The 16,446-nt window shown below is 43.1% G+C and overlaps 1 protein-coding gene across 4 annotated transcripts; it reads right to left on the bottom strand.

The window, feature by feature from the left end:
• Positions 1-273: 273 nt before the first annotated feature.
• LOC104234489 (protein SET DOMAIN GROUP 41) lies at positions 274-16,151 on the bottom strand. 4 transcript variants are annotated; one of them, XR_011406794.1, is made up of 5 exons: positions 5,535-13,326; positions 4,257-4,578; positions 3,984-4,135; positions 2,048-2,146; positions 1,448-1,467 (listed from the first exon to the last, which is right to left on the bottom strand). XR_011406794.1 is itself a non-coding variant. In XM_009788052.2 (4 exons), the coding sequence occupies exons 1-4, from the start codon at positions 16,116-16,118 to the stop codon at positions 466-468; spliced, it is 1,989 nt and encodes a 662-aa protein (XP_009786354.1). In that variant the 5' UTR covers positions 16,119-16,151; the 3' UTR covers positions 274-465. The 4 variants fall into 4 exon arrangements, 1 of the variants encoding a protein (XP_009786354.1); XM_009788052.2 differs by lacking the exons at positions 3,984-4,135; positions 4,257-4,578; positions 5,535-13,326 and adding exons at positions 15,117-15,217; positions 15,332-16,151 and having other exon boundaries at positions 274-1,467; XR_011406795.1 differs by lacking the exon at positions 3,984-4,135 and having other exon boundaries at positions 1,447-1,467; positions 4,496-4,578.
• Positions 16,152-16,446: the final 295 nt, after the last annotated feature.

Consider the following 16,446-nt stretch of genomic DNA (forward strand, 5'->3'; position numbering starts at 1 on the left):
AAATTTATAGGCATATATTTATTATATTAACTTTTATGTTTTGATAATTACTTCATTTAAAACTTAATCTAACTGTGTAATTACATTTGTGCAACCAAACAATAAACTTGCAATTACACTGTGACAAACAAACATGTCGTAATTACTAGGTTGTGTAATTACTACCCTAGTAATTACACCAATTCCAATTACCTGGCGACTTTCCAAACAGACCCTTAATTAAAGAGTAAATTTCACATAACACCCTTAACCTTTAAGGTTTGAGAAACAACAAGACAATAAACTCCTAGGATCTTAAATCAACGGCCAAAACTGAGTTGGATCATTGTATGTACACTCAAAATGTGGAAAAAGTACCAAGCAAAGCTAAAGTTAGTATGGACTGGCCAGAAAATAGCTTTAGATTTCAGTGTATTATCATGCAGCTCAACAACTTAAAGACTACTACAAACAATAACCAATGGCTTAACTATTCAGAATACCCTCGTCACTTAGAAGATTTTCGACTTTAGACATCAGTGGCGAACGAGGACCAAAACATATAGTCGACAAAAATGCTCCATAGAGTAAGCAGTGAATACTAAGCTGGAATAGATTTACCTTCATCTCTCTGTGACATTGTACTGCTGCAAATCCGGAATCTGTTTCCTTTGCATTACCACTTGTAGCATGAGTTGCAAAATGAGTAACAGATGGCGTCCTACTCTCGAGCCATCTTAAATTAATGGGATCGACAACTTCTTTCAAGTAACCACCACCTTCCGCAATGATAAAACCCCAGATTTTTGGTGTTATATTGGTAACACAGTTCAGAAATTGGCTAGTTACCTCAGCAAATTCTGCATTTCGGTCATGAATATTTGTAAAAGTAACCCTAATCCTATCAAGCAGTGTGCATTTGCCACAAATTTGACATGACCAAAATGAAATTTCTTCAATGTGCCTCCCCTTTGGAAATGAGTTCCATATAGAGCTTTTGACAAGACTTAGTAAGGTCTCACCAGCAGTCGTCCAAAAATTTGACAAAGGCACCACGAGAGAAGATTCAGATTCAAATAGATGGTGGGTTGCACCTGCGAGCAACAAGGAATATGCTGCGCTCTTTCTGCTCATACGAAAAGCATCGTTTTGATGTTTATCGCATTCAGGATCTAGGGCCAGCAGGTCACTTTCATAGACTTTATATGCAGAAGCCAGTGTCATGTAGGCCTGCAAAGAGACATGGTGAAGAGGATGCAATCTGAAGAGTCGATGTAAATTTTCTCCATTTGGTGTCAGAACTACGTCGACGTGATCTTGAGTAAGCAGGATCTCGAGCTTCTCACAGCAACACTTGGGGTTACTAAATGACAGAAAGTCACTTATAGCATCATCCAAGCAATCCGCAAGCTTCTCCATTAAACGATCCCTATAAAAATGGTCACCAGAAGCCATATTTGAACAGTCGAGATTTAAAATTAAGATTTCCTACATAACAAAATTCGCAAGAGATGTTAGTGCTTGATATAAAGGCTTAGATACGCCAAAATTCTTAGGAGAAAAACAAGAAGGGGCAACGATCTTCAACTTGGCTTGATCAGTTCAAGGCAGTACTCGGCATACAAGAACACAAAAACTCCCAAAAAACCAAAAAATAAAATATGAACAATATGATGGAAAAGTACAAGAGAATATATAAACTAGATGTCTTAGCAGAATCTTAAAGCACCAGACAGGAAGTTTTTGGACTGTTTTAATTTTCTTATTGCTTTTGGTGATAATGAGATCTTTGCTAATATAAACATCTTGACAGTTTCTTGGTCTAGTCCTAGATGTATGTTCATGTCTCAGCATATATTGGGAAATTTACTAACCTCCCCCAACTTTAGAGCTGAAGTCTATAAATTGCTTGCTTTTATAAGGTTATACTAACTGTTATTTCTTTCGACTTCTGCTTTACCAAGATTTAACACATTAATTTCTCTGAAACAACATTTAAAGTCACCTCTCATCTGTACATACTTCTGCACACCCCTCTAACCAATGTTCTCAACCCATATGCTCTTACCTGCAGACAGTGATCTATATAAGATGTAGCCATTGCTTTACATCGTTTACAGCAGCAACTGAACCTGTACTTTGACCACAACTCTGATTGCCTCATCACCTGGAAGAAATTAAAATCACTTGAGAAAACTATTTGATTTCAGATGAACTTGAACTGATTATGGAGTAATATTATTTTTCCTTTTTTTTTCTTTTTGATAGTTGACAAATTTTACGTAGGACATAGAAAAGAACTCTCAGGAACTTAGTAACTGTCATCATTACAATATACTGGATTCTACAATTGAGAAAAATGTAAACAATCAGTAAGAACATAAATAAATCCAATTAACAACATCGCATTGGTATTATCCAAATCCTAACAAGCACTGAAACCAGCATTTCATTCTGTCACAGGAAAACTTACCTAAACTGGGAAGTATAAAAATAACAAGAGAAAACTTTCAGTTAAACGTGATTTCAAAGGTTCTCCATCAAGGAACATGTGATAAGAAACAGCAACACATTAATCAATTACTGAAACTACCCCAATTGATTGTCTATTTTAACCGGCATAGAGATTAACACTGAAATTGACTTATAACGTATTTTTTTATAAGCTATAATGTATTCAAGTATATACAGGAGCTTTCCTTTTATTAAAAAAATTATACTTTACTTGATTAAAAAATAAATAGCTATAATGTATTCTAAAAGAAAATTGGGCTCAAAAGTAAATCTACAATAGATTACCTCAACTTTAAGATTTTATATGGATAAAAGTGGTCAATTTATCTGTTTTGAAGTAGTATAATATTCAAATATACTGAATAAAGGTGGAAAAGGTTCCTAGTTTAGGTAAGTGAACATCATCTGAAAGTTGGTAAATCTTCTAGGGACAGAAGGAGTAATATACAATCAAGATGTTAGGGACCCTAAAATATAGACATCTGATTAAGATTCTCCAAAATATTTTATCCGTTACTGTTAATGAGGTTTGATGTGTACGTAAATAGCTGATATTCTTGAAAGTATTCCGAGGAAACAAGTAAAAAAGAGAAATCAGGCCTTGAGCTTATCATATTCAGTGAACACAAGTGACAAGTTCTCTAATATCTTCACAGTACTGAAGTTCTTCATTCCCTGGAATTACTTGGTAACATGGTGACACTGATGCCAGAAGGTAGGTAATGAAGTGTAATGAACTTGATGCTATCGTCAGAGAAGTATCTTGAGCATATGTAGTGCTCATCATTGCTCTGACAGAACGTTATGGGGCAGGAAAAGAATATTGAAACAAATATTCCTACGTTCAGAAAAGGGTACTGCCTTCAATCCCAACTCTCCTTTACGTACTCAAAGGTTACATAAGACAAAGAAAAGAACCAACGGGAGAACTCATAGAGATGTGCCTTCCTAGACTCCTCTCTTTCTGCATCCTCAGTCTTGAAAAATGTTAAAACATTTGCTAACTCTATACGCCTAAAGCAGTCTAAGAAGGGATTGAAGTCCTCATAGAAATTGACAATTTCAAATTGTCCTTCTCAAAAGGTGATGTTTAAGGAGCAAGGTAGTTCCATTATCCAAGAGCACAGAAAACAAGTCAAACTGCTCCTCACGTCTCTCCATTCTTCCAAAGTTGGATGAAAGGATTAGATATCTACACATAGGTGGAAGCATATCAACCTGAAACTTCAGATACACATAGATAGTGTACTTCTTGGAGGTCATCATTGCATGATATTACCTATAATGTATAATTATTGTCACCAATAACATTGCATTTGTTCTTGTAAAGAAGTTAAAGACAACCAATCTGAAGGGAACTGCTGTAGCAATATCAGCTATTGATGTGACATCATTCAATGAACAACACGAGTATCGATCAAAAAGATGTCAAAGACTAAAACTCGAAAATTTAATGATTATTGTCGTAAACACAATCAGAGGATGTGTACCACGTGGATAGAAATAAGAAGAGTAGCCAAGTATGTTGGCCATCAATGCCTGAATGAAGCAACTTTGAGGGTCCTATCTAGGTCGTTGTCATTTGCCAGTAGGATAGTCTTTGACTTCTCTATCGTGGATGTGGTGTTCATCTAAACATCACCTAAGAAGACGACATTACTTTTAAGCAATATAAAATCCAGAGAAATAGAAAAGATGGCAAGTAGAGCTAGCGCAAAAGAATCAATGTAAGTAGAATAGTGTGCATATGATAAAGCAAAAACCTGTATTAGAGAGTAGTGCCATTGTGAAGTAGAGCTCTGCTTTAAGGGCTTCATGAAAACGTTAATTTTGACAAACTAAAAAGCTGATAATTTTTACTCCATGATTTTTTTAATAAACAACACGACTCTCCTGTTAGAAGGAAAATTGCTGAAAGGTTTGTATTAATAGGATAATAGAAAATAAGTCACACTATAAGGTGTACTTGTCTATGGTTTCTAGGAGGTCAAAGAATATCTACCTTCAAGACCTTCTGGGAAGTTGCTTATCAAAATAGCAGACTGATTCTGAAATTGTTTCTCAGCTTATGGATCATCAGGGAGCCTGACCACAAGGCATATAAATTTAGAAGAGTCGACATCACCCCTCCATAGAATTTCCAAGGACATAAAGGACCTAAATAGCTTTACTAAGCCCTGCACCAGATGGATCGTTTTAAAAATAATAAAAACCACAATCAATGAATCTTTGCATCAGAAACCCGAGTCACCATATCAGCAGCCAAACAACAAATAAAATGATAAAATAGGGCAAGAAAAAAAGGGAGATGGGAGAAATGAGGAGGTAATATTAAAGAGACTGCACCTAAAGAGGAGCTTCAAGATGCAACCTATAACATTTGGCTAATATTATCCCCATATATGTAATTTAATAATGTGTTATAAACATGATGCCATTGAGACACAATACATTGTTGATGATCACCTCAAGCAAACTTATATGGATATGTTTGTTTACCGTGAAAATGGTAATAACAATTAAATTTGTTGATGGGACTCTAAAAATACGTGATCTATTTTTATGCTAGTTGTTAAAGCAGTTTGTGTTAGATATGTGAAAATAAAGATGAAATGCAGGCTAAAATAGAGTTATAATCAAACCAAGGGGTTAGCTGTCCGGGCCTCGGACTAACCGATGAGGGGCCTCAAGGTCGATGCCTGGGCTCGGGCTCGAGCTATCGGGGATAATCGGGAAGGGGCTAGCAGTTAGGATATAAAAAGGAGACTCTTTATGGCCAATAACAAGCAATAAATGAAGAACAAGTATGAAAGTAATAAGCAATAGCAATAGTGTCGGGAGAATATGTTAGAGAGAAAAGAAAGAGTTCTTGTATATTTCATGTAGAATAGTTGAAGCAACGGCCGAGAGATTATAGAATGGCAAGGATCCCCTTTATATAGGAGGGGAATCCCAACATAGTACAAAATGCATTAATTGTAAAGGTACGTAGATGGGATGGCTAGACGTGACACCAGGCTCTGCCAGTGCTATCTGCTCACCTTGGGGACTCCCCATCCTCGGCATCGTCGTTGGGTCGAGCGTAAATGGACATCGCGGGAGAGAACTCGACCGCAACCTCGCAGCCTAGAGATCTCGAGATGACTTCCCGAAAACACCTTAATGACGAGGAATTGGACCCTCCAATTTCACCGTATACAGATAGTCCCCGCGTTTCTTAGAGAGAAGCGACAAGAAACGATTTTAACATCCCACTCTGTGGGCTTCCCGCAATGACGTCGTGCTGATGACGCAAGCTTCCATGATTATCAAAACGTTTCGTCCTCTCACTTTTCTAGGACCGTTCAACGCGTTGCAGTTTCTCGTTCTTCAGAGCCATAATGCCGTCGTCGATTCAGCTCCCATGGACGCATTGAATGCGCCTGTCGTTACGTTTTTCGAGGGCGATAATAGCGCCGTCGGTTACGTTACCCCTTTTTCTATAAATGGGGGTCTCCTGGGATCAACTTTTTACCAAGTATCTTTCCATACCTATCCATTCCTCCTTTATCTTTATTCTTTGTCGTTCACCATGTTTGGGGCCATGACCTCAAGATCTTATGGTGATATCGGGCATGCAACGGCCTATCTTCCGGACCTTCTCTGGTCAAGTGAGATTACGATGTTTTCATGTTGTTGTTGTTGTCATCTCCGTCGGCTCGGGACGATGAAGCAAAGGACCGATTTCCTCCGACCCGAGGAAATATTTGGATTATACACCGCTGCTCACCCTCCTCTCCCGGCTTGACGCATTACACCCATTTTGGATTCCTTGGGGTGTGGCGGCACTGTCTACTAACTGTCGCCCCCCATGTCGGGGCAACGTCTCAAGAAGTGGCTTTACAGCAATAGCCTGGCGAAATCTGCCGGATTTTTCACCCAGCCACTTCTTCATTCCTTCCTGCCTTTTTCGCGTCACTTTGCTCTTCTCCATCGCTTTCCCCTTCGTCGTCTCTCCTTTTGAAGATACCATTCTGGGGAATCGAGATAAGACTCCCGAGGGGATTGTGCTTGGAAGATATTGTCTTTGAGGACGCGTGCTTGAGGAGATGATATCGAAAATGTTGCTATTGAGAACGCACCTTTGAGAATAGGCTAAGTTCTTAGGCTTTTATTGTATGTACACTCTTCTGCTTCTTTGTTCCCGTGTAAGGACCCCTCGTGGGCTTTTGTAATCATATGTAAGGACCCCTTGCGGGATTTTGCAATGGAATATTTCGTGAATACAAAGATTTTTTCTTGATTTGTCTTCGATGTTTGCTACATTCTTTTATGTTTGTGGAGACCCCGAATGCATGACTCTGTCTGTTGTTGCTAATACCGAACCCGGGTGCGAGTATACCTTCCGACCTTTGGTTGATAACAACGGCTTCGCGCGGGATCACTTGTGATCCCTTGGATCGAACCTGAATAAGGTCAATAGACTCGGATCGCCGGAACCTTAACTTCGAGTAAAATGAGAATAATGTTTCGAGCCTTGGAATCATGACTTACTAGTTAAACTCCGTGGTAACCTTTGAGAAGAAAAATTTGCTCGGGGGCTGCCTTTGATCTCTTGAAGGCAGTCCCTAAGCGGAGATTCGTTCAAATTCGGACCACCTGAAAACGCGCTCTGGGCTTAGTGTGAATAGCCTTATGGTGTTGTAGATAGATTTTGAAAGAGGGTTTGTCCGATCTTAGATGGTACCCGAGGCCAAGCCCATACGGGTGGAGTTCAAATGCTTATTTCCTTGAAGCCTGATTCCCTTTTGACAAAAATTCCCCGAAGCCGAGTATCTCCTTTGGCGAAGGCGTCATCGGCTCTCTAGAGCCTAGCCCTGTCTTGACGGAGGTCCTCGAGGTCGGGTACCACCTCGGGACTGGTGACGGTGCTATTGGCTTCTTGGAGCCTGACCTCGTTCTGATGGAGGTCCTCAAGGTCGGGTACCACCTCGAGACTGGAGAGGGTTTCTCGGCTAGTGTTCCTAACCGGCTTTGAGGCGGGCGAATCGTCGCCGTTTTTTCCACGCATAAATAGGGTTGTTTCTGCCTTTTCGGGGATTACCCCATTTTAAGCAACTGTCTTTCTCTTTATGCGCCAGCCCTTCGGCACTCCAGCACTAACGCGTCTGCACATATCCCCGCTTTTTTAGTTCTCTAATTTTGTGACCGCCACGGCGGGGAGAGCTCCGCCTCCGGTCTTCGGGACCATCGAGGTCTGCTGACTTTGCGGTGTCGATCGACTACGCCCTTCGTCGTTGTTGTCGAGGAAAACGGAGACCAGGTACGGATGAGTCGCTTCGTCCGGGTGTGGACCGCTGACATTATACCCGAGGAGCACATGCCATTTACTGAGGAATGAAGCTATACTCGTAAGTGGTGCATCTCGTGCTTTATCAGTTCTGTCAATGGCGAAAGCCGGTTTCGTAATTGTGCCTTCTTCTCTTCCTCTACAGCGGTTTCATGGTGCCGGGCGACGTTCATGATCTGCTGGACTGGGTTCGAGAATTGGCGACCCACTCGACCTGTGAGGAACGCGAGTGGTGAGCTTTGTCCCGGGGCAGGTGGGAAGCGAAATATCATGGCGAGTGTTGTGCTATTCCTTCCTTGCTACCACCTTCCTTTTCCGTTGACGGCATTTCGAGAGATACTAGAGATCCGGGACCGCATATGCCGAGTGACCGTGCTTCGGCCGGAGCAGTCTCTTTTAGGGCCGAAGGGACTGGATTGGTAGGTGTGCGTTCGGCCTTCGAGGAAGCCCAGCGGCTTCACCTTGCGGTGAGTTTCGGCACAGGTTTTTCGAGCTTTGCGCCTTTCTTTCCTTACTGAGTTTTCTTTTGCAGGCACCCAACAAGCTCGAGTCCGAGTTGCTTCATGTGAAGTCAGGCTATGGAAAGCCCTAGATGAGGAGAGACCCCTAAGGCTCCTTTGTGATGAAAAAGAGATCGAGCTGGTAAATTTTGCAGTGTGAGGCGAGCCGGAACTTAAACTGCGAAAACCACCTGAAGGAGCGGGTAGTTTTCCATCCCGAATGAATGTGCATTCCGCCTTCTGGCTCCTAGGGCTGACACTTAGTTTATTTCAGTTGTAGAAAAAGATGGAGGCCCTGGAATGCCTTGGAGGTGAAGTTTGCCGGGCCAGGTGTGAGCGTGATGAGTTGAAAGCTCGGGTGGAGGCTCAGGCTTTAGGGGGGATGAATGCTCTGGCCAAAGTTCCTGCTTTTGAAGCCCAACTTCGCCTAGCTCGCGACAGTGCTTTGGCTCGGACAGAAATGTTTGAAGAGCTCGAGTCTAAGCTTTCAAAAGTCGGGGCTGAGGTCATTGATGCCCGGGCAGAAGTTGCAATGAGCCGGACTGAGGCTCACCAGGAGATGACGATCTATTCAAAGGATGTTGCCGATGCTTAAGCCGAGCTGAAAAGGATCCTCGGTCACGAAGGGAGGATTGAAGAATATGCTCGTTGCAAGTCTTAAAGAAAGACCCTCGAGGAGACCCTTGATAGGGGTTTCGCCCTCTCGGAGGAGCTGGCGCTAGCAAAAGCGGATGAGCGTGATGCTCGATTGCTTTCGCCCGATGCCGAGGAAAGTGAGGATGGGACCGGCAGGCCATAGCCCCCAGGGGGAGGGCATAGATTTTGTCACCTGTACGTAACATTTCCAAAGCATGTTTGTAGCTGGAGGTTGCATCTCTTGCATGTGTATGAAAGAAAACCCTACGGCTTTACTCCTTTCGCATCTTTCTCTGCCCTGATCTTGGTCGGGCGAGCTGGTTGCGTTGGTAGGAATCCTCAGGGTAGTGACGTGGCCGCGGGGCTCTTTCGGTTGGCGACAATGGCCCTTACGCCTTGGGTCGAAGCGACCTTTTATATGCCCGGCTCTGAGGCTCATTAAGCTGGCGACAATGGCTCTTACGCTTTGCCCTTAGGCATGGATAGTTAGCTATTTTGGATCCGGTCTCCGAATCGGGTTACGACTTGAGCTCATTTTGACCCTCAAGCTTTCAAATTTAAGCTGGCGACAGTGGCTCTTACACTTTTGAGTGATGCGACCGTTTAGTGTGTGTGACCCTGAGGCTCATTAGGCTGGCGACAATGGCTCTTACGCTTTGCCCTTAGGCATATGTAGGCTTTGTTTTCCTCTCGTTAAGAACTTTTTGAAATGATTTTGCCTGACCCGTCGTCGGTTCGGGAAGAACCTCGATTTCAGGTCGTTTGCAGCGATGTTCGAGCACCTCGGGAGGTTTGGCTCGTAGGCTGAGTAGCTAAAAGCCTTGTGATTTGGAGCTGACATGGTCGAAGCACTTTTGCCTGTCGAGGGTAGCCTGTTTAACCGGTTCTTTTCGAAGTAGATTCGAAGTAATGGCCTATGATTTTGTAGCGACGGTCGGGCGTCCCCGAGTCGCGTTAATTCGGTTGGTACAGCCGTATGACCGTAGTCATTTGTGTTTGGCCGAAGCCATTTTTGGTCCCGAGTATAATAGTTTGGGCGTCTATATCGAGGGTATGCCTTTTTAAGGGTCTTACAAATTTGATATATAACCTAAACTTCGGGATCGAGTTTTATGCCTGTAGTAAGGTCTTACAAAATTTTCATGACGACGAGGTCTTACAGGTTTTTCATGTCTGTTGAAGTCTTACAGGTTTTTCATGCCGTTGAGGTCTTACAGTTTTTTCATGTCGTTGAGGTCTTACAGCTTTTTCATGCCGTTGAGGTCTTACAGTTTTTTCATGTCATTGAGGTCTTACAGTATTTTCATGCCATTGAGGTCTTACAGGTTATTCATGTCGTTGAGGTCTTATCATGCCTGTTGAGGTCTTACAGATATAGTTGCTGCCTTATGTAGGTCTTACGGGACCGAGTCTACCCGCTCGGGGTCTTATGGCCTCGTGTTTTGATGAGTCAATGGAGGTGGCATTTTGACGGCAGTCCCCGAGTCGTCGAGAGTTTCCTGACTCGGGAGCCGTTATTTGTAAGTTTCACATTGCCTCGTCGAGGGCTTACGATTTTGGAGATCCCGACCCTGAGGTCGTGTGCTTTTCTTTTGAGATTTTGACGCCAGTCCCCGAGTACTCGAGGTGCTTTTGGCGTTGGAGATGTTTAGCGATTTCCGTGTTGCCTTACCTGAGGGCTTACGATTTCGGAGTCCCGACCCGGAGGACATTTAAGTGTTGAATTGTTGACACCAGTCCCCGAGCATTCAGGACGTTTCCGGCGGAGGAATTATTCTTGCGAAGGTGCCGAGTCTCTTTTGGAGCACGAGATGCCTTGACAAAAGATGTTCTTTGATTATTTGATACACGTCGTCGGGGGCCCGGCTATATGGACACGGTTCGTTTGACTGTTTGGCCTGGTACATTACTTTCCTATAGGGAACCCGTTCGGCATTTCTTGGTTTTTTCGAGCGGGTGGCTTCCAGGGTGTTTCTTGAGTTTCCCTTAGGTAGCATGCAGATGTTGCCTCGTTAAAATCCTTGCCGGTAAAAACCCTTTTTCGAGATAAGAACTTGGTCGAAGGAAAAGAGTGCAACGGATGCTTTAAAACCTTAAGGTCTTCGAGCTGGGTTAGCGTTTTGACCGATTCGATTGGGCGCCTGCATGAGGGTTAGTTTGAAACACGAAATGAAAAGGGAGATGGTCATTCCCTTTGTCACTATAGACTGAACTCGCTGTGAACCTTTTCGATTATTAGTAGCGGCTCGTGAAGTAGCCCTCTTTCTTTACAAAAAAAAGATACATGCTTGATATGAGACGCGTCGGCGATGTTTTGAGAATCGATATGTTCCAATCACTCGAGATGAGGACGCGGTACGGTCCTTTATTTCGTTTAATCGGGTTTGATCGAGGGTGCGGCTCGATTACCTTTCGTCCCTTTTGCGGGAGGAGGTGCGAGCGCCGGTGCCACGTCATGCACCACGAACATTTCCCTCGCAGCATGTTGTTCCCAGTAGACGGTTTTAATTCTGTCCTTTGTTGGGAACTTCATCATTTGGTGAAGAGTGGATGGTACCGCTCTCATGCAGTGTATACATGGCCGTCTGAATAAGGCGTTATACCTCATGTCTCCTTCAATGACATGGAATTAGGCGTTTTGGGTCGTGCCGGCCACGGTGACCGGGAGGATGATTTCTCCTTTCGTTGTTTCACTTGCCATGTTGAATCCATTGAGGACCCGAGTGGTGGGCACGATTTGGTCGAGCAGTCCGAGCTGCTCTATCACCCTCGACCTGATAATGTTGGACGAGCTACCTGGATCCACGAGTATACGTTTTATTTGAAAAGAATTTACAAAGAAAGAGATTACCAGTGCGTCATTGTGAGGTTGAGACAAGGTCTCGGTGTCTTCTTCGCTGAATGTGAGGGCGTCCTCGGGAATATATCCTCGGGTCCACTTTTCTCTGGTGATGGATATTTTTGTCCTTCTCATTACGGGTTCCTGCGGGGCATCAACGCCTCCCATGATCATGTGGATGACGTGTTGTGGCTCGTTTGCCTCGTTCTTCTTGGTCGCCTCTCTTTCCCGGAACTGATTTTTGGCTCGATCGCTAAGGAATTCCCGGAGATGCCCTTTGCTAAGTAGTTGGGCTACCTCTTCTCGGAGTTGGTGGCAAGTTTCGGTCCTATGGCCATGTGTGTTGTGAAACTCGCACACTAAGTTGTGATTCCTTTGTGAGGGGTCCAATTGTATAGGCCTGGGCCACTTGGCGTCTCTGATTTTACTGATGGCGAACACGATGTCTGATACATCGACGTTGAAATTGTATTCCGACAAATGAGATGCACCCGTTGGCCCTGCGTTCCTATCGAATCTGGCTCTGTTGATGAGTCCTCGAGGATCCTGTCCTCGATCCATTCTCCGATCGTTGCGAGGTAGGTTGCGCCTCGGGGCATTCCTCCTATCTTCGATGTACGGCTGATATCTTTCTTTGATTGGTTTTGGTTCCTTTGCCAGGAGCCTGCTTGGGTATACTAAGCCCGAGGGGGCTCCCAACTGGTCATCCTCGGCCCTGATTTTTAACTGGTACCGGTTGTGGACGTCCGACCAGGTCACAGCTGGATACTCAATCAAATTCTGTTTCAATTGTTTTGAAGCCACCGAGCTTCGTTCGTTCAGACCATGAGTGAAAGCCCGCACTACCCAGCCTTCGGAGACTGGCGGTAGCTCCATCCGTTCTATTTGAAAGCGGGACATGAATTCCCGCAGCATCTCGTTCTCTCTTTGCTTAATTTTGAAAACGTCGCACTTCCTCATCGCTACTTTGATGGCACCGGCATGTGCCTTTACAAAGGAGTCTGCTAGCATGGTGAATGAATCTATGGAGTTTGGAGCCAAGTTGTGATACCACATCATGGCCCCCTTCGAGAGCGTTTCCCCAAACTTTTTCAGCAATACGGACTCGATCTCATCGTTCTTTATATCGTTGCCCTTTACCGCGCAAGTGTAGGCAGTAACGTGTTCATTGGGGTCTGATGTCCCGTTGTACTTTGGGAGTTCCGGCATTTTGAACTTCTTTGGAATGGGTTTCGGGGCCGCTTCTTCGTGGAACGGCCTTTGTATGAACTTCTTCGAATCCACACCCTTCCGGACCGAGGGTGCGCCCGGGATCTGGTCGATCCTGGAGTTGTAGGTCTCGACCTTCTTATCGTTGGTTGTTATCATTTTCTCGCCCGATTCGATCCTTTTGGTCAGGTCTTCGAGCATTTTCACGATGGCAGGGTCGGCTATCGATCCGTTGTTGCTCGATCTCTCAGGTATCTGTTCGGCTGGGGGAGCAGTCCCCAGTGCTACCATGCTGGGAGTCTTCGGGTGGCTTTGCAGCTGAGCGATAGCCAATTATTGTGCCTGCAACATTTCAAAAATAACATGAAGGCTAACTTCCCGTTCTTCCCGAGCTAGGGTTTTTTGGGCTTCCTGTTGGTCGCCATATTGTATGCTCTTGTTGGTGTGTGAGGTTTCGTCGACCTGCTGTGCGTCTTGCGAACCCGTGTACGCTGGAATCGGTCCAGGCCCGTTGTCGGGGTTCTGTGGTGGCGCGCCAATAATTGGAATAGCCACACCGTTTTCTCTGTGGTTTTCAAGGTTGTCGTTCTCAACTCTGGTCACTGAGCCAAACATTTTGACCTGAAATCGAAGATATTATACAAGAAAAAGTATGAAAGATAACTTGCGTTGTGTAACGAAACCAGTAAGAAAATAATCACTATTATTTTTAGCCCCACGGTGGGCGCCAAACTGTTTACCGTGAAAATGGTAATAACAATTAAATTTGTTGATGGAACTTAAAAATACGTGATCTATTTTTATGCTAGTTGTTAAAGCAGTTTGAGCTAGATATGTGAAGATAAAAGATGAAATGCGAGCTAAAATAGAGTTATAATCAAACCAAGGGGTTAGCTGTCCGGGCCTCGGACTAACCGATGAGGGGCCTCGAGGTCGATGCCTGGGCTCGGGCTCGAGCTATCGGCGATAATCGGGAAGGGGCTAACAGTTAGGATATAATTAAAGGAGGCTCTTTATGGCCAATAACAAACAATAAATGAAGAACAAGTAGGAAAGTAGTAAGCAATAGCAATAGTGTTAGGAGAATATGTTAGAGAGAAAAGAAAGAGTTCTTGTATATTTCGTGTAGAATAGTTAGAGCAACAGCCAAGAGATTACAGAATGGCAAGGATCCCCTTTATATAGGAGGGGAATCCCAACATAGTACAAAATGCATTAATTGTAAAGGTACGTAGATGGGATGGCTAGACGTGACACCAGGCTCTGCTAGTGCTATCTGCTCACCTTGGGGACTCAGCATCGTCGTTGGGTCGAGCGTAAATGGACATCGAGGGAGAGAACTCGACCGCAACCTCGCAGCCTCGAGATCTCGAGATGACTTCTCAAAAACACCTTAATGACGAGGAATTGGACCCTTCGATTTTACCGTATACAATGTTCAAGCAAGTGTCATTATGGCTTTCACACATCCTTTCCACAAGTCCATTTAAGAACAACCTTCTCCAATTTGTTCAACCATTTCTGGCCATTTGAGATAGATAGTGTGAATGCTTCTGGGTCTAAGGCACTCAACTTAGGAGGTTATAGTCATCTATTTTCCATCATTCTAGTATTTTCAACCGAATTAGGTCAAATATCAAAATATGTCCACCAATAAATCATTTAACATTATAGTTAACAATTTCATGGAGTCCAAAGGTTATGTATGCACTTTTACTAACATATGACGTGAACATTAAAATCAAAAAAGGAGTAAAATGACCATATAAAAATTCTTAATAATTGCTCTTTGCTGTTCTTAGAGAATCAATTTCTGGAGTACCATGCGGGAGATCTTTACCTTGATAACCGGAGTAACAAAAATAAATTTTTTTTTAAAAATGCGGCATGCCAATTCTAACTACGAACCATAAAAGTCAAATCTTCATCCACACCAACTTAATCTGGACAAATCACTTAGCAAGACAGTTCCAGAAAATAACCGTCAAATTGTGTAAATATAAAGTTTTCCACTTATGAGAATCAAACTAAACACAAACATTTATTGATACTGACGTAACAACCTTCCTATAATATATAAATCATTCAAAACATAGAGAAACAAGTGTACCTTAGGCTGTAGCAAGTCAGTGTATGTAATCAACACCTCTTCACTTTTCTGGATTGCCTTTATACTTCGAAGGACTATTCTCGGACCACATGCTTCACTTCCTAACATCACCAAACAACAAATTCAAAGCAAAAACAGAATCACATATTGTTTCAATCAAAAAAAAACTTCAAAAAGACCAAAACTTTAGTAAAGAAAATGCAGTAGAACATTACCATTAATAATGGATCCACTTTCGGTACCAGAAGCACAAGTCTCTGAAGGTGCTGGACATATTCTAAACTCCAATTCTCCACCACAATCAAAAGCTGTACAAAACCTGTAAGAAGCATTTGGAGAACAGCTATGATTGACATACGAAAAGGCTAAATCATAAACACCAACTCCTATACTTCTCCCATCCTTATCATGAACTTCCACTGAATTAGTCAGCACCAAGCAGAGCACTGCAGCTTCAACAGCATACTCCGCAGCTGATAACTCCACATTAGTATCCAAACCATCTCGCATTCTTCTTGCAACTGCCATAGCCTTTGCCCCGTCACGAATTCTTCCAGAAAGTCCATCATCATCATCATTGTAGTACTGTTGTTCTTCCAATAGAGTTAATTTTTTGAAATTTGTCATCAACCCACCAATTCTTTCCAAATTTGAGAAAGACACATTTGCTTCCTGGAAGCGGTGGATGAGGCGGAGGGAGAGGCGGAGGTCGGTGGAAGTAGGGGAGGTGGTGTAAAGGGGTTGTGGGAAAAGGTGAAAGAAGTGAAATTCTGAAGAGGAGAAGTGAAGAGGGGAGTCGAGAGAAGAGCATTGAAGGGAACAGTAACGAACGAAGTGATCTGGGTTTGGATATGTAGGGTAAAAAGGAGAAGGCGGGAGAGGAGAAAAGCAAGAGGAGCAGTGAGAAAGGAGAATTGAGTGGTGGAGGGAGAGAGAAAGGGGTGGGATTGGAGGAGTGAGGTCTTGCCCTATAGGAATTTCTTCGTTTGCTCGAATCTCCATTTTCAGCACAAAGTGTTATTTGCGGTTTAAAATGAGACTTACAAGGCAATGCGCATTTCCTAGATCACAAAAATTACACATTTTCTAGCCAAGATTGTAGGGGAAAAAATAATCTTAAAATACTTTACTACAATAAGTTGGTAGAAGCTCAAATATGAGTTCGGCCAAATCGACTATCTTTTGTTCCTACAATATATTTATGTTAATAAATTCATTAAGTAAGTACGCATATCAATTTTAGAATTAGTTATTAGTACTTGAAGTTATCCTTCTAAAATCATGTTTTAATTTCGCCCCATAAGTTAATATGATTTGATACAAACATTAA

This window comes from Nicotiana sylvestris, chromosome 4 (assembly GCF_000393655.2).
Source record: "Nicotiana sylvestris chromosome 4, ASM39365v2, whole genome shotgun sequence".
In the NCBI taxonomy this organism is placed as follows: domain Eukaryota; kingdom Viridiplantae; phylum Streptophyta; class Magnoliopsida; order Solanales; family Solanaceae; genus Nicotiana; species Nicotiana sylvestris.

Bases quoted from the DNA above. Each gene is read 5' to 3' on its own strand.
- LOC104234489 (XM_009788052.2), bottom strand. From the start codon at position 16,118: ATGGAGATTCGAGCAAACGAAGAAATTCCTATAGGGCAAGACCTCACT. The intron at 15,218-15,331 runs GTAATGTTCTAC...TGGTGATGTTAG, and splicing joins AAGTGGATCCATTATTAATG to GAAGTGAAGCATGTGGTCCG. The intron at 2,147-15,116 runs GTACACTTGTTT...AATTTCTTCCAG, and splicing joins CTGACTTGCTACAGCCTAAG to GTGATGAGGCAATCAGAGTT.